Below are 17,837 nucleotides of genomic sequence, written 5' to 3' on the forward strand. Positions count from 1 at the left end.
CAGTACACCTTAAGCTACAAAGAGTCTCCATTCATGCTGTTAGTACTGGGTTTAAAGATACGGTAGGTTTGCTAATCCATGTGTTCTGTATAGATAAATATATTTTCCTTCATCTCAAAACATGTATAAATATATTCGGTGTATGTATTTTTCACCAAACTGACTCGGATTCCAAAGTGCTTTCCCATGAAAGGAAGTGGTCATGAGAAGACGAAAAGATAAAAGGGAGGGAGATTTTAAAAAGCCCAAAGGGAGGGATCGGGAAGAGAGTTGGGAGAGGATGTGGGGAGAGGGAGGAGGCTGTTTAGGACACTCCCTCTTGGTGATGGACAACTCAACCAGTGTCGAAGCACCCTTACATGAGGTAAACTCTCAGAGGGCACACTACAGTACGCTGACAAACATACTGGCATTGTTCTCCACTTGAAACAGGTGGTTTGGGGGAATCCAAAAGAATAATACAATAGCGAGGAATAAACGACTAATCAAATATAGATTTTTTGTTTAAATACTGAACGCACCAAGGATTTTGAAATAGAAGCTACGTAAAGGTTGAGGAAGACATCTGGAAACATCTGGAGTTAAAGACGCAAGTGGACGTAACAAACAAAGGATCTTTCATGATTTAAAAGTTCCCCAGAATTGTGGATTAAAGAACTATAGATCAAGAGAGGTGGACGACAGATCATTTTCCCACTGAGGATTTGACTCCTTGTTCCTTGCGTGGGATCTGGTTGTTTGCCAGCCAACATTGAGGCGCGACAGGTGTGGTGTTTTTTCCTTATTCTTCTGAAGACCAATTAGACTGAAAACGGGTCTGATTATTTGATTCTCTCAAATTGGATTGACCACCAATCTTGGTAGCACCTGCCCTTTGACTTATCCACTTTCAAACTCCATCAAATGTACTTCTCCAAAAGGGAGAGATTTCAAAGAGATTGTTTTGTTTTCATCAAAACACATAACTTTTTTTTTTTCATTTTACCCTTGCTTTCATTTTATTGTCTGTTGTGTATCACATGAGTAGAGTCGTGTTGGGGTAGAAGAGAAAAGACACGCGGAGAGATTTAAAGTAGTAGAGGAAGGGAGGAGACGGCCGATAAACAGAGGGAACTAAAGGAGTAAACATCTCTTAGTGTCCACCGTTGATCTAAACACATCTCATCACAAATCACAGAGGTGCATTTGTCAGTGACGGATACGTGCAAGACAAACAGTTTGGCGTACACAGACAGGGGACATGCAAATGGTTTGAGACACAGTTAACAGCCCCTCTGTGGTGTGCGTTGCAGAATATTACTTGCTCTCTTGTGGACCGAAGGCCAAAAGAACACAGAAGAACCCAACCAAAGACTTGTCGGTTACACAGAGAGAGAATAGGAAAACAGCCGGGTAGAGCTTCTTCCACTATGGCAACGGACACCTTGGAAGATCTGCCTCAGACCACACAGAGCTTGGACAGACCGGATGGCTTCAGAACGTGCGTCGATACCCACGCCTGCCCGTGTTCAGGAAGAAGACTCATCCATGACAACAGCAGCAAGTACACCTACCGGCGCCTTCTCCAACTCCCGCTCTTCCCTGTGGCCCTCCTCCTCGCCCCCTTGCTGCTCTGCCTCTGGGGCCACCAGGCCCAGGGAGTCGTCCACTCCAGCTTCCGCCGCCTCAGCAGCCGAGAGAAGAAGGAGATGCAGAGGGAGATCCTGTCCATCCTGGGTCTACCGGGTCGGCCCAGACCCCATCCTCCCCTCCGACCGCCCTCCTCAGCCCCCCTCTTCATGCTGGACCTGTACCACGCTGTGTCGGCCAAGGGGGATGAGGGAAACGGAATGGGGAATTGGGTAGGGGGTCTGGGGTTCGGCGGTGCGGATGGGTTGACGGGCCACGTCAGCCATGCCGCCCTGCCCACGCTCAACACGTACACGGCGCCGCTGGGGACAGTGGTTAGCGAGGCCGATACGGTCATGAGCTTCGTCAACCTGGGTGAGTTTTTTTTTTTTTTAATTCCTGGGTTTTAATTGGCTATTGTTATTGACTTGTTATCCAATTAGTTGGGAGTTGTTGTTTGTTCAGCCAATGGCCTCCCAACAGGGATTTCCAAATAGAAGCCCCACGGCCCGATCTGGCCAAGAACTTCTCCTGTGATCCTTTTACATGTCTTGCAAAAGAGCCCAGTAACTGAATAAAGGACATATTGTTGGATTGTTCAATGAGAAACGAGGCCAACCTGGCAACGTTATGTAGTGGTGAACCAGTTCACCTCTCAGGGACAGTCTTGTTATCACAAGAGAGACTTTTCCTGTGCTGCACCAGCCCAGACAGTAGACCTACAGATGCTTATCTGACACAGCATTACAAATGAAACATCCTTTTCCCAGTCATTTCCTTCCACTAATCTCTGGAATAAGATGGATAACCTTGTTGCCGTGGGAAAACAGGATTCCATGTTATTTCTCTTCACATTTTGCATTGCGTCGACACTTGATATGCTAGTTTTTCTTTGTTTTTCTACAGTATTTGGACATACGTGATCATGTCTATTGCTGTGTCATACATTACACAAAAATGTATATTTTTTAAACGTAATTACGCATTTCAGCTAATGTTTCACTAGATCTTATTTTGACAATGTCTGGTGTGTCGCCTTGAACCACCATTTTAAGGCCATCTAACCAATCTAGACAGATTCTCATTTATAGCCCCTGTCAGTTGGAATCAAAAATACACCCATCACACACACACACCCTATCAATCCGACCCAGTCAAGGCCGTGCAATGTGCTGAAGACAGTGCGTAAGGGACACAGCTGTAAGGAATTACAGGCCCCACTGATATATACACACACACACACACACACACACACACACACACACACACACACAAATGGAGAAACAGCAGAGGACCACTCTAAAAATACTCCCCAACCTGTAGTTAGTGGTGTGTATGTTGAGCAGCTGCTGCGGTTGAAGGCCCTTAGTGAGTCTAATTACAGCACACTACAGGGCCCCGACCGTGGTTGTTAATGTGCTCTGCTGGGCTCCCGAGAGAGTGTGGGGGTGTGTGTGTGTGTCGTCTTGCTTGGGACACTGCGTCTGTGGCGAGAGACTAGCGTGTGTGTCCTTCCCTTATCGTTCTCCGTCTTTCCCTGTCGCCTCTCTCTCCCCTCTCTACATTATCACTATACTTTCCCCCTTCACTGGGCATCGCCTGCACACCTCTCTCCACATGTCTGCTCTGCTCTTTCCCCCTTCACTGGGCATCGCCTGCACACCTCTCTCCACATGTCTGCTCTGCTCTTTCCCCCTTCACTGGGCATCGCCTGCACACCTCTCTCCACATGTCTGCTCTGCTCTTTCCCCCTTCACTGGACATCGCCTGCACACCTCTCTCCACATGTCTGCTCTGCTCTTTCCCCCTTCACTGGACATCGCCTGCACACCTCTCTCCACATGTCTGCTCCGCTCTTTCCCCCTTCACTGGGCATCGCCTGCACACCTCTCTCCACATGTCTGCTCCGCTCTTTCCCCCTTCACTGGGCATCGCCTGCACACCTCTCTCCACATGTCTGCTCCGCTCTTTCCCCCTTCACTGGGCATCGCCTGCACACCTCTCTCCACATGTCTGCTCCGCTCTTTCCCCCTTCACTGGGCATCGCCTGCACACCTCTCTCCACATGTCTGCTCCGCTCTTTCCCCCTTCACTGGGCATCGCCTGCACACCTCTCTCCACATGTCTGCTCTGCTCTTTCCCCCTAATTTACATTGACTCAGTCACTCATCCTCCCGTCTCCCTCTACACCTTCCCACTTCTGTTGCTCTTCTCTCTCCCTCGGTCTTCTCATTCACCACTTTCATGTTAGATTGATTGCTCCGCGAATTGCTCTTTCGTCCCCCTCCTTCTCCCTCCTTCTTGTGTCACGTGGGAATGTCTTTCTCATACACTATGTGTCGTACAATGAGTATATCTCTGTTTGTCTTGGTCTTTTCGGGGAGTGGAAGTAATGTGTAGAGTAGATGTGAGCACGTGTGAATGAGGCGTTGCGCTGTTTAAATGCGGGGGGGGAAATGTCTTTGGCATTACATCGACCTCTCTCCTCTTCTCTCTCAGTGGAGCAAGAGCGTGACCTGCTGCAGCCGCGGCCGTACTGGAAGGAGTTCCGTTTTGACCTGACGCCCCTCCCCCAGGGGGAAACGGTCACAGCTGCAGAGTTTCGCATTTATAAGACCCTGACCATGGGCCAGAGGGCCAACCGCAGCCTGCACATCTCCGTCTACGAGATCCAACGGGAGAACAAACACAGGTTCCTGCCACTAGATCACCTGGTTATTTAACTCTCTCTCTCTCTCTTTGACACATTTAAATGATCAACTTTGGGTTTTTTGCATTAAAAAGGATGAAAGAGTGCATTTTCTTTATGATTCCCCTCACTCTCTTGACATGCTCTCCCTTCACTCCATACACCATGGGTTGGCTTATCGTTCCAGATGTTTTTTGTTTGTTGCTTTGGCAAAATGCAATGTCGAATTTGTTTTGCTCTTCACCCTGGCTTCACAGAACTCCTTGCAGAATAACTCATTGGCCACGTTGTGGCTTGTGAGGACGCCTTGTACAAACCTGGTTCTCGAGAGCTGAAGCTCAGTGGCTGTCTCTCTCTACTGCAAATCAAATCAAATGTATTTGTCACATACACATGGTTAGCAGATGTTAATGCAAGTGTAGCGAAATGCTTGTGCTTCTAGTTCCGACAATGCAGTAATAACCAACGAGTAATCTAACTAACAATTCCAAAACTACTACCTTATACACACAAGTGTAAAGGGATAAAGAATATGTACATAAAGATATATGAATGAGTGATGGTACAGAGCGGCATAGGCAAGATGCAGTAGATGGTATCGAGTACAGTATATACCAATGAGATGAGTATGTAAACAAAGTGGCATAGTTTAAAGTGGCTAGTGATACATGTATTACATAAAGATGCAGTAGATGATATAGAGTACAGTATATACATATGAGATGAATAATGTAGGGTATGTAAACATTGTATTAAGTAGCATTGTTTAAAGTGGCTAGTGATATATTTTACATCAATTCCCATTATTAAAGTGGCTGGAGTTGAGTCAGTGTGTTGGCAGCAGCCACTCAATGTTAGTGGTGGCTGTTTAACAGTCTGATGGCCTTGAGATAGAAGCTGTTTTTCAGTCTCTCGGTCCCAGCTTTGATGCATCTGTACTGACCTCGCCTTCTGGATGATAGCGGGGTGAACAGGCAGTGGCTCGGGTGGTTGTTGTCCTTGATGATCTTTATGGCCTTCCAGTGACATTGGGTGGTGTAGGTGTCCTGGAGGGCAGGTAGTTTGCCCCCGGTGATGCGTTGTGCAGACCTCACTACCCTCTGGAGAGCCTTACGGTTGTGGGCGGAGCAGTTGCCGTACCAGGCGGTGATACAGCCCGACAGGATGCTCTCGATTGTGCATCTGTAGAAGTTTGTGTGCTTTTGGTGACAAGCCGAATTTCTTCAGCCTCCTGAGGTTTAAGAGGCGCTGCTGCGCCTTCTTCACGATGCTGTCTGTGTGGGTGGACCAATTCAGTTTGTCTGTGATGTGTACGCCGAGGAACTTAAAACTTACTACCCTCTCCACTACTGTCCCATCGATGTGGATAGGGGAGTGTTCCCTCTGCTGTTTCCTGAAGTCCACAATCATCTCCTTAGTTTTGTTGACGTTGAGTGTGGGGTTATTTTCCTGACACCACACTCCGAGGGCCCTCACCTCCTCCCTGTAGGCCGTCTCGTCGTTGTTGGTAATCAAGCCTACCACTGTTGTGTCGTCCGCAAACTTGATGATTGAGTTGGAGGCGTGCGTGGCCACGCAGTTGTGGGTCAACAGGGAGTACAGGAGAGGGCTCAGAACGCACGCTTGTGGGGCCCCAGTGTTGAGGATCAACGGGGTGGAGATGTTGTTACCTACCCTCACCACCTGGGGGCGGCCCGTCAGGAAGTCCAGTACCCAGTTGCACAGGGCGGGGTCGAGACCCAGGGTCTCGAACTTGATGACGAGTTTGGAGGGTACTATGGTGTTAAATGCTGAGCTGTAGTCGATGAACAGCATTCTCACATAGGTATTCCTCTTGTCCAGATGGGTTAGGGCAGTGTGCAGTGTGGTTGAGATTGCATCGTCTGTGGACCTATTTGGGCCGTAAGCAAATTGGAGTGGGTCTAGGGTGTCAGGTAGGCTGGAGGTGATATGGTCCTTGACTAGCCTCTCAAAGCACTTCATGATGACGGAAGTGAGTGCTACGGGGCGGTAGTCGTTTAGCTCAGTTACCTTCGATTTCTTGGGAACAGGAACAATGGTGGCCCTCTTGAAGCATGTGGGAACAGCAGACTGGGATAAGGATTGATTGAATATGTCTGTAAACACACCAACCAGCTGGTCTGCGCATGCTCTGAGGGCGCGGCTGGGGATGCTGTCTGGACCTGCAGCCTTGCGAGGGTTAACACGTTTAAATGTTTTACTCACCTCGGCTGCAGTGAAGGAGAGTCCGCATGTTTTGGTTGCAGGCCGTGTCAGTGGCACTGTATTGTCCTCAAAGCGGGCAAAAAAGTTATTTAGTCTGCCTGGGAGCAAGACATCCTGGTCCGTGACTGGGCTGGTTTTCTTTTTGTAATCTGTGATTGACTGTAGACCATGCCACATACCTCTTGTGTCTGAGCCGTTGAATGGCCATGCAACGTGTTTTGCGTATCTCTCCCGAATTTGTCATCTCATGCTACTCCTCGACGTTCCTCAGAGAACCCGAGCTGGTGCTGCTGGACATGCAGTCGGTGCCAGCGGGGCAGGAGGGCTGGCTGGCTTTTGACGTGACCTCGGCCAGCAACCGATGGCTCCTGCACCCCCGAAGTAACCTGGGCATCCGGCTCTACGTGGAGACAGAGGAGGGTGAGCTTCATAGAGTTAATACTATGTTCAGGGTCAGGAAATGCTCTGCTGATGTGGAGGCTATTTCCCACAAAGTGGATTTCTTGATTATTATGCCTTTGAATAAGGAGGGAAGTTCACTTAGAATACAACGCTGTAACACTCTAATGTCATATAGTGTCTGTAATTGTTCAGTAAATAATTAGAAATGGACATGTGCTGTTTTGGTTTACCTCAAGATTGTTCTCTTTCTCTCTCAGACCGGTCCCTGTCAGCTGGGTGGGTAGGCTTGGTGGGTCGTAGGGGCCCCCGCTCCAAACAGCCCTTCATGGTGACCTTTTTCAGGGCCAGCCAGGCCCCCTGTCGCCCCCCGCGGGCCGTGAAACCCAACCCCCATAAGAAGAAGCCCAAATACGACCTGCCCTTGCCCAGTATACATGGTGAGGTCCTACAAGGTCAGGGGAGAACACTGGTTTTTCGTCTTCTAGTTAAACTTGTTTTATACACAGTTTAAAGGGATAGTTCATCTCAATTACAAAATTACTGAAGTTGCGTTTACATTTAATTTGAAATCCAATGCATCCAAAGTGTACATTAGTCTTTCCTGGTTCATGACATATTTTTTGGTCCCTTTCAGATCACAGCCATGTCAACAGTGGGCGTCAGGCTTGTAAGAGACATGAATTATATGTGAGCTTCAGTGATCTAGGCTGGAAGGTGAGATTCTGTCTCAACTACTCAATCTGCTGAATAGATAATCAGGAGCTAACATTGTACCACCTTATTTGCTGTAACACACAGTATTTTTAGTGAAGCAAGGCATGTGTAGGATGTGCATTGTAGAGTATGTTCTTTGCATTCTTTATCATGTATTTCTCATAGAAAGAGTATTCTCGTCATTCATCTAATCTTGTCATTTGATTTCTATGGTATTTCTCTCCATTAGGATTGGGTATTGGCTCCTACGGGTTACTCTGCCTTCTACTGTGATGGAGAATGCCTCTACCCTCTGGGTTCCTGCATGAACGCCACCAACCACGCTATGATCCAACTAGTGGTCAGTATAAACTACTACACCCTCTCTCACATGAACATTAACATTACTGGTTTCAGTGGGAAAGATGGTTCAGACATTAATGGCAAATATAAAAAAGACTAAGATACCCAAGTTACCGGAGTCGACAATGGCAGACTGTTAATGTAGAGTAGGGATAGTGAGAAATAACATTCAACTGAAGCAATTATCCCCTCTAGTGGTATACTTTATACTGTACCAGGTTACTACACACACTGATAATACAAAACATTGAGGACACCTGCTCTTTCCATGACGTAGACTGACCAAGTGAAAGCTATGATCCCTTATTGATGTCACTTGTTAAATCTACTTCAATCGATGTAGATGAAGGGGAATTAAAGAAAGATTTTAAAACCTTGAGAGAATTGAGACATGGATTGTGTGTGTCATTCAGAGGGTGAATCGGCAAGACAAAAGATTTAACTGCCTTTGAACGGGGTATGGTAGTATGTGCCAGGCGCACCGGGTAAAGTGTGTCAAGAACTGCAACACTGCTGTTTTTTTTTTAATGCTCAACAGTTTCCCATGTGTGTCAAGAATGGTCCACCACCCAAAGGACGTCCAGCCAACTTGACACAACATGGGCCAGCATCCTTGTGGAACGCTTAGGGCAGCTTGTAGAGTCCATGCCCCGACGAATTGAGGCTGTTCTCAGGGAAAAAGGGTGTGCAACTCAATATTAGGAAATGTTCCTAATGTTTTGTGCACTCAGTGTATGTAGTCCTACATGTTTTTAAATAGTACAGTATCACAAACCACAGTACAAAACCATATAAAGTGAAGGCCTGTAGTATCTGTAAATCAACAAAACATTGTTTTTATTTCCATATTCAAATAATAAAGCATCATTGTTCATGTAATTATCTAATATTAGCATTATAACTATAGGAAAAGGAAATGGTCATAAAATCAAATAAATGAAAAGCCGGAAACCAAAATGTTTTTGAACCACAACTTATTTTATTTAAAAATGTAAAAATCAGTGCAAAGTAATGTAGTGCATTGGTGTCTAGATCCCTGTTGGGTGGCAAAGTGTCACAAGAATCCTGTGGGGAGAGAAAACAAGAGAATACATTCAATTAATGGGTGTTAAAAACTAATCAGGGTTCAACAAAGCACTTAAAGTCTTCAATTCCTTCAAAAGAGAGAGAGAAGGAGAAAGGAGTATGGTCCCTGCAGTAGGACTACATGCTGGCCATGAGGTTCTCCAAGTGGTACTCCAGGAGGCTGGAGAGCTCAGTGACCAGAGACTCTGGGTTAAAGTACCAGGCCAGCTGCTGGCCAAACATGTCATCTAGCAGAGCCATCAGCCCGCCCTGAAGAGAACACCACACAACACATAGAAAATGGCTCTGAGTTACTAGCTTATCAAGAGGAGAGAGACAATCAGAAATACTCCCCCTAAAATGGCATTGAAACCCTGTAAACCATGAATAAGGAAGTGAAAAGGAAGTAAACAGGAAGTAACCTAGACTCTTACACTGAGCTGCAGCAGGTATCTGTCAGCCTCTGGCTCCATGTTGGCAGCAGTGGGCAGGAAGGAGTACAGGAGAGCGTACAGACGCTCCACGAACCCACCAGGATGCTAAAGGAAACAAAGGAGGAGAAAAGAGGAGAGAATAGAAGAGAAGGGGAATTTAAGCGAAACTGCTAATAGACAGATATCAAAACATGTTCCAGTGAGATGCTACTTACCACCATCAGGGACTTCTGAGCTGTCATCATCCCAAACAGCACCAGCTCAAAGAGGACATCTATCATGTTCATATGATGGATCTAGGACAAGAAAACATGTTTGGAGAAAATAGGAATGATTTCATATAGATCAGCTACTGTGATGTATAAAATACATGCATGTGGAAGAACTCAGTGAGACTTGAGAGTTAATGAACTCACCTTTGCCTCAGCCAGCTCCCTCTCAATGTCATTCCGCTTGGAGGGGTCACTCAGGTAGTCCACAAAGTCGTTATAGGTACTTATGAACTTGGCCTCGTCCTATGACAAAGAAAAGAGCATCTTTTAGTGAACAGAACACATTTCCCCTCAGGGACGCTCTCTTTCCCTTGAAAGAGAATTAGTTACCATGTGGTTGGCCTGAACCAGTGCGCCCAGGAGGACCTTTCCCGCCACAAACAGATGGTTCCTGCTCAGGGTGGAACCAAGCAGGGTCTAGGGAAGAGTTAGGGTGAGACATCTTCCTCTAGGAGACAGAACAAGAAGTCACAGAGAGAAAAAGAAAAGTGGGTCCACTCACAGTGAAGGCCTGGCGCAGGGAGATGAGCCTCAGGGCGATGTCCTCCACTCTCTTGGTGGTAAGGTAGAGGCTGTGGAAGGGAGGGAATGGAGCATGTCAACCATTAGAGTCAATGGGGGATAACAGCATTATGACCACTATCCTTCTGCATCTGACAAGCCCAGACTACACAGACATTTAGAGGAACTCACTTTAGCAGAGGAACCTCCCTCTCCTCAGGCAGCAGGTCCTCCTCCCAGCTCTACGACAACAAAACAAGCATTCAAAATCAGTGACCAATGACATAACAAACAATCGGTCAATGGAAGGATCTTAATGCTCCTAGTCAATAGTATGTGTGTGTAACGTCTGACCTCATAGCAGTTGTGGCCCTCAGGCTCTGGGTCAGTGAAGTGCTGAGTGGTGGGCGTAGAGAAGGAGGCAGCCTCCGACCACGCTGAAGAGGAGAGAAGCCCGTCCAGCCCCATGTGGAGAGTGGTATACACCACTGAGACATCAGTCTGCTGCTCAAAACACACACAACACACCTGTTTACCGCACACACACTATTAGAAAACACACCAAATCTAATGTAAAAATGCCCAGTAATGTCTAGTCTATATACAAAGGAAATTGTTTATTTACCTGGTAGCAGCCAAGCGTCACGTCCACAGACGTCTCGTGGCGGAGGTGAGACGCATAGTGGGTCACCCTGCCAGCCACACGCTGACAGAGAGAGAATACATGTTAAGGCCAAATGGAATAAGTGAAGAAAAGCCTAATCTAATACTATTTCAGTATTATTTCCGTCTTACCTGGATCCAAGTGATGGACTGCACTTTGGTGGCACAGTAGGGGATGCCCTCTGGACTAAGCCTGGCTGTCTCCTTGGAGATGGCCCACACCAGTTGAGTCTCCAGGCCTCTCACCCTACTCACGTGGTGCATCCTCACCACCACCTGCTCTTGAGATAAACAACAAGACAAGATCAACAAAACCACTTCAGCAATTGCTGTGACACATTTCCATCAAGATCAAATGAATGACAATGTAGGATTGGGAAGTTACAAAGACATAAACCTGGGATCCCCCACGCATGTAGGTGATGATGGGGCTGATGAACTGGAAAGTTCTCCAAGCTTTAACCACCGGACCGGCATTGTTCTGCACATTACAATACATTCATGTTGGAAACAGTAAACACTGTAACAGTGATGTGTGTGTGTGTGTGTGTGTGGGGGGGGGTCTCTTACCCTGATCACAACAGGCCCACAGTACAGGGGGCTGAACCTAATCAGAATTAACTGCCAATTGCCAGTGGCCTCCTAAAGCAGAAAGCAGACAAGAGATGTGTTTAATGTCAGAGACACAATTTGAATATCTGGGATATTTTTCAAACATAAAACCCAAACTTTCTGAAAATTGTACCTCAAAGATAGTCTGCACATCTGGCACATCCTCAAGGATGATAGCAGCATTCTGGACATCAAGGAGGACTGGCAGCTGTGGAACATCCAATGGCACATCATCCAATGGCACATCCAACTGGACCTCATCCAGGACAGTTGTTTCTAAAATTAGGAACATTGGAATATAAAATAATTAATTGTTAGGACAAAACGTATCAAGATTGCTAATACTAGCTAGCTAGGTAGCAAAAGTCGATCGCTTAGCAACAGTTACTAAAGTGAACGTTAGCTAGCAAGCTAGCTAGCTACAACATCTCTGGCACAAGCATTTTTGCCAAGTCTGAACGATAAAAATACACAACATTTCGCAAATTATAATGACATTGTTAAATGAAGTAAAATAAGAGTGTTAAACTCCACATACCCTCTTCTAAGTCGCTGTCCATCTGTCGACGATCACGAACCCTGCAAAACAGAAAAAGACAAGAAAAACAAGCCACAAATGAGTTTGAACAACCTGTCGACGCAGTAGGCCGCAGACGTCCACGCACTCTCTCCGCCAGTCTTGAAAAGCACCCAGGCATTTTCCAGTCGATTGTTCTCAGGTCTGAAAAATCAATCCAGTTTGTTGTCAGCAGCAAACACAAGTTGTTGTTTTCGCACAGAAAACGTTCCATAGAACGTCGGTTAGATGTATCTTGGCAACACACGTTCGAAAATGATTGTTTACAAAATGGACAACTGTGTTGCCATAGAAAGTTTGAAATGATATGATTCATTTTAGAATCCGTTAAAATTCTATTGACGTGCTCCTTCGTAGTTCAGTTGATAGAGCATGACGCTTGCAACGCCAGGGTAGTGGGTTCGATTCCCGTCACTACTCATACATAAACGACAGCAGGTTTTATTGTAACTCGCTTTGGATAAAAGCCTCTGATGAATGTTGAGAGAAAAATTGTCAATTCAAGAGGGAGCTACGAAATTCATGTCCAAACGTCCTTTACTTTGCCTGATGTCATTAAAAAGGACATATAATTAATCATGAGCTTGTTCTCTACAATATTATGACATTAATATACTTGTACTTGACAGTGTTGATGAAATAATAACGATAATTTGCTGTGACCATTGTTAGTTTAGACTGCACCGCACTTGGTTGTGTGTGTTCCATATTTGGTGTTGTGGGGTTAAATTCTGAGTAAATCGTTGGTAACTTTTCAACCATATATGGTAGAGACATTTAGACTATTGTTTTCTGATATAATGTTCTATTGATTGGGCATATTTGTAAACCTTGATAATTGTATGGGTGTACATGTATGGGTGAACACCCTATATATTTGGGGCTATTTTGACACCAGATGCTTTCCTATATCGTTGGTATAATATAAAATACAAATAACAAAATATTGTGTTTTATAAAGTCACTAGCTAGGTTGGAAGAATGAGACAAACAAGGTTATTTTTTGTGTGTTGTTTAACCCCTGAAAGTATAGTCTTTGCCACAGTGGGCAATCAAGTCTTTTGGAGGACTTATTGACCAAATTCAGACACGGGGGGCCACAGCCCACGGAAAAAATCCTTCTCACCCCCCTCCCCCCTTGCACTGAAGGCTCTACACTACCTGTCAAAAGTTTTAGAACACCTACTCACCTTCAGACACAAGGGGTTTTCCTTTATTTTTACTATTTTCTACATTGAAGAGACATCTAAACGATGAAATAACACATATGGAATCATGTAGTAACCAAAAAAGTGTAAAACAAATCCAAATATATTTTAGATTCTTCAAAGTAGCCACCCTATGCCTTGATGACAGCTTTGCACACGCTTGGCATTCTCTCAACCAGCTTCATGAGAAGGTCACCTGGAATGCATTTCAATTAACAGGTGTGCCTTCTTAAAAGTGGATTTTTTTTCCATTTTAATGCGTTTGACCCAATCAATTGTGTTGTGACAAGGTAGGGGGGTATACAGAAGATATCCGTATTTGGCAAAATACCAAGTCCATATTATGGCAAGAACAGCTCAAATAAGCAAAGCGAAACAACAGTCAATCATTACTTTATGACATGAAGGTCAGTCAATACGGAATATTTCAAGTGTAGTCACAAAAACAATCAAGCGCTATGATGAAACTGGCTCTCATGAGGACCACCACAGCAATGGAAGACCCAGAGTTACATCTGCTGCAGAGGATAAGTGTCACGATCGTTATTGTATGAATCGGACCAAGGTGCAGAGTGGTATGGTTCCATCCTCTTTTATTTGAAGTGAAACACACAGAAAACAATAAAGCGCAAAACGAAATGTGAAGCTAATGTAGTGCTCGCAGGCAACTAGACATAGACAAGATCCCACAACCACAGTGGGGAAAAAGCTGCCTAAATATGATCCCCAATCAGAGACAACGCTCAACAGCTGCCTCTGATTGGGAACCATACCAGACCAACATAGAAATACAAAACTACAGTACCCACCCTAGTCACACAATAACATGAAAAGTTCATTAGAGTTACGAGCCTCAGATATTGCTGCCCAAATAAATGCTTCACAGAGTTCAAGTAACTGACACATCTCAACATCAACTGTTCAGAGGAGACTGTGTGAATCAGGCCTTTATGGTTGAATTGCTGCAAAGAAACCACTATTAAATGACATCAATAAGAAGAAGAGACTTAATTGGGCCAAGAAACACAATACATTTGTCCTTTGGTCTGGAGTCCAAATGTGAGATTTTTGGTTCCAACTGCCATGTCTTTGTGAGATGCGGTGTGGGTGAACAGATGAACTCTGCATGTGTATTTCCTGCCATAAAGCATGGAGGAGGAGGTGTTTTGCTGTTGACACTGTCTGTGATTGATTTAGAATTCACACTTAACCAGCATGGCTACAACAGCATTCTGCAGCTATACGCCATCCCATCTGGTTTGGGCTTAGTGGGACTATCATTTGTTCCACCAAACTCCCGTATGGACTGGCGGAGAGGCGAAGGTTGAGAGCCGTGCATCCTCCAAAACACAACCCAGCCAAGCCGCACTGCTTCTTGACACAATGCCTGCTTAAGAGAGAGTGACAGAGTGCTGCATTAGATGACCTGGCCTCCACAATCCCCCGACCTCAACCAAACAGATGTTTTGAGATGAGTAGGACCGCAGAGTAAAGGAATAACAGCCAACAAGTGCTCAGCATATGTGGAACTCCTTCAAGACTGTTGGAAAAGCATTCCAGGTGAAGTTGGTTGAGAGAATGCCAAGAGTGTGCAAAGCTGTCATCAAGGCAAAGGGTGGCTATTTGAAGAATCTCAAATATATTACATGTTTTGATATGTTTCACACTTTTTTGGTTCCTATATGATTCCATTTGTGTTATTTCATCGTTTTGACGTCTTCACTATTATTCAACAATGTAGAAAATAGTAAAAAATAAAGAAAAACCCTTGCATGAGTAGGTGTTCTAATAGCAATAAAGCACCCCTGAGGTTTGTGGTATCTGGCCCCTCCTTGGGCCTTATTGCTTAAATAACCCATATCTCTTTTATAACAGGATATTATCATTGACTATATGAAAGTGCATGTATGAAAGAGTCTGATTTACTGTTTTCAATGGCAGGTTCACCTTCTGAAGCCGGATGAGGTTCCCAAAGCATGCTGCGCACCCACCAAGCTCAGTCCCATCTCTGTACTCTTCTACGATGACAACAACAACGTGATCCTAAAGAAGCATCGCAACATGATGGTCAAGACCTGTGGATGCCTGTGACACCAGTGGTAGCCCATCTATCTATTCTACATCATTTTAATCAACTTAATTGCCATTGTTCCAAAAGATAAAAACAGGGTAATATAACTTGCAACCAGCAGTTGATAGCAATAATATGTCAATATGCTGATATATACTATGTATCTAATATATTGATTTAGAGTCAGAGTGGTATATGAACAACACCCATTGGACTTATAACCATACCTCACTTTTGATTAACTAAACTATTTAAATCTACAGTAATTCAGATAATTACATCACCCCTTCATGTCATATATTCTGTGACCAATCAAAGCTGTAAAGTACTGTATCATAAGTGCAATCAATGCTAAAATTCTTGTTGAACCATACATTTTTTCTCATTGTCTCTTTTAGATGTACTAAACATGGTTTGCAAAACATACACGTATTTTTCTTCTTCTTTAATCATACTTTTAACCAGTACAAGTTAGTAACAATGGAAAATGATAACATGAAAAAAAAAATTGGCCATTTTTGTATGTACAGAGGAACAAATACACAGTGATGTATGTCCTTGTCAACAGATATCTGGAGGACTGTATACCGCTATATTTGTAATTTAAAAAACTATACTGAACAAAAAAACGCAACATGTAAAAGGTTTGTCCCATGTTTCATGAGCTGAAATTAAAGATCCCGGAAATGTTCTATACGCCTCAAAAGTTTTTTAGTGAGCATTTCTCCATTGCCAAGATAATCCATCCACATTGAAAGGTGCACTATATAAAGAAGCTGATTAAACAGCATGATCATTACACAGGTGCACCTTTTGCTGGGGACAAAAGACCACTAAAATGTGCAGTTTTGTCACAACACAATGCCACAGATGTCTGAAACATTATTTTCCTTGGAAATGTAGTGAAGTTAAAGTAAAAATTGTCAAAACTATAAATAGTAAAGTACAGATACCCCCAAAAACAAATTAAGTAGTACTTTAAAGTATTTTTACTTAAGTACTTTACACCCCTGGAGGTGCTTCAATACAGTCTGACGTTCAGGGGTGGTTGGACATATAAGATGGGGTGCTGGTGAGCTTCTGCCCCCATTGTACGTCGTCACACAAATATTCCCCCACCCATGTCCAGGGGTCTCAGTGTTATGTCCCTTGACGCCATTATACCAGTCGCAGTGTTCAAATCGTGTATCTGTGAATCACAACATGAAAGACAATGAGTGACAACATTTCCACATGTTGAGCAATACAACATATAACTGAAGCATACAGTAGTGCAAGAGTTTGCTGCTGACATCTCTACGATATGTAAAACACTAAACAACAATGGTGTTCATGTGAGGACACCACGGAAGAAGCCACTGCTGTCCAAAAAAAACTTTGCTGCACGTCTGAAGTTTGCAAAAGTGCACCTACATGTTCCACAGCGCTACTGGCAAAATATTCTGAAGACAGATGAAACTACAGTTGGGTTGTTTGGAAGAACCAGATGTTGTTTGGAAGACCAGGTGGCGAATCGCATCTCTGCATGTCTGGCAGACATATCAGTGTGGATGACGGATCACCACCTCAAGCTGAACCTCGGCAAGACGGAGCTGCTCTTCCTCCCGGGGAAGGACTGCCCGTTCCATGATCTCGCCATCACGGTTGACAACTCCATTGTGTCCTCCTCCCAGAGCGCTAAGAACCTTGGCGTGATCCTGGACAACACCCTGTCGTTCTCAACTAACATCAAGGCGGTGGCCCGTTCTTGTAGGTTCATGCTCTACAACATCCGCAGAGTACGACCCTGCCTCACACAGGAAGCAGCGCAGGTCCTAATCCAGGCACTTGTCATCTCCCGTCTGGATTACTGCAACTCGCTGTTGGCTGGGCTCCCTGCCTGTGCCATTAAACCCCTACAACTCATCCAGAACGCCGCAGCCCGTCTGGTGTTCAACCTTCCCAAGTTCTCTCACGTCACCCCGCTCCTCCGCTCTCTCCACTGGCTTCCAGTTGAAGCTCGCATCCGCTACAAGACCATGGTGCTTGCCTACGGAGCTGTGAGGGGAACGGCACCTCAGTACCTCCAGGCTCTGATCAGGCCCTACACCCAAACAAGGGCACTGCGTTCATCCACCTCTGGCCTGCTCGCCCTCCTACCACTGAGGAAGTACAGTTCCCGCGCAGCCCAGTCAAAACTGTTCGCTGCTCTGGCCCCCCAATGGTGGAACAAACTCCTCACGACGCCAGGACAGCGGAGTCAATCACCACCTTCCGGAGACACCTGAAACCCCACCTCTTTCAGGAATACCTAGGATAGGATAAAGTAATCCTTCTCACCCCCTTAAAAGATTTAGATGCACTATTGTAAAGTGGCTGTTCCACTGGATGTCTTAAGGTGAACGCACCAATTTGTAAGTCGCTCTGGATAAGAGCGTCTGCTAAATGACTTAAATGTAAATGTTAAATGTAAC

At 45.0% G+C, this 17,837-nt stretch overlaps 2 protein-coding genes across 3 annotated transcripts; one reads left to right on the forward strand and one right to left on the reverse strand.

The window, feature by feature from the left end:
- The first annotated feature begins 297 nt into the window (after window positions 1-297).
- On the forward strand, window positions 298-16,076 carry LOC115118815 (bone morphogenetic protein 8B-like). 2 transcript variants are annotated; one of them, XM_065017707.1, is made up of 7 exons: window positions 298-1,983; window positions 4,108-4,300; window positions 6,795-6,943; window positions 7,183-7,377; window positions 7,560-7,639; window positions 7,869-7,979; window positions 15,255-16,076. In XM_065017707.1, the coding sequence occupies exons 1-7, from the start codon at window positions 1,410-1,412 to the stop codon at window positions 15,402-15,404; spliced, it is 1,452 nt and encodes a 483-aa protein (XP_064873779.1). In that variant the 5' UTR covers window positions 298-1,409; the 3' UTR covers window positions 15,405-16,076. The 2 variants fall into 2 exon arrangements, with proteins under 2 accessions (XP_064873779.1, XP_064873780.1); XM_065017708.1 differs by having other exon boundaries at window positions 299-1,983; window positions 7,183-7,362.
- Window positions 8,533-12,457, reverse strand: LOC135571329 (uncharacterized). The gene is made up of 15 exons (XM_065017103.1): window positions 12,067-12,457; window positions 11,662-11,804; window positions 11,487-11,558; window positions 11,314-11,397; window positions 11,049-11,192; window positions 10,879-10,959; window positions 10,608-10,757; window positions 10,446-10,495; window positions 10,255-10,324; window positions 10,083-10,169; window positions 9,897-9,995; window positions 9,696-9,776; window positions 9,481-9,585; window positions 8,950-9,046; window positions 8,533-8,645 (listed from the first exon to the last, which is right to left on the reverse strand). The coding sequence occupies exons 1-15, from the start codon at window positions 12,419-12,421 to the stop codon at window positions 8,533-8,535; spliced, it is 1,731 nt and encodes a 576-aa protein (XP_064873175.1). The 5' UTR covers window positions 12,422-12,457.
- Window positions 16,077-17,837: the final 1,761 nt, after the last annotated feature.

Source organism: Oncorhynchus nerka, linkage group LG4 (assembly GCF_034236695.1).
Source record: "Oncorhynchus nerka isolate Pitt River linkage group LG4, Oner_Uvic_2.0, whole genome shotgun sequence".
Taxonomy (NCBI): Eukaryota; Metazoa; Chordata; class Actinopteri; order Salmoniformes; family Salmonidae; genus Oncorhynchus; species Oncorhynchus nerka.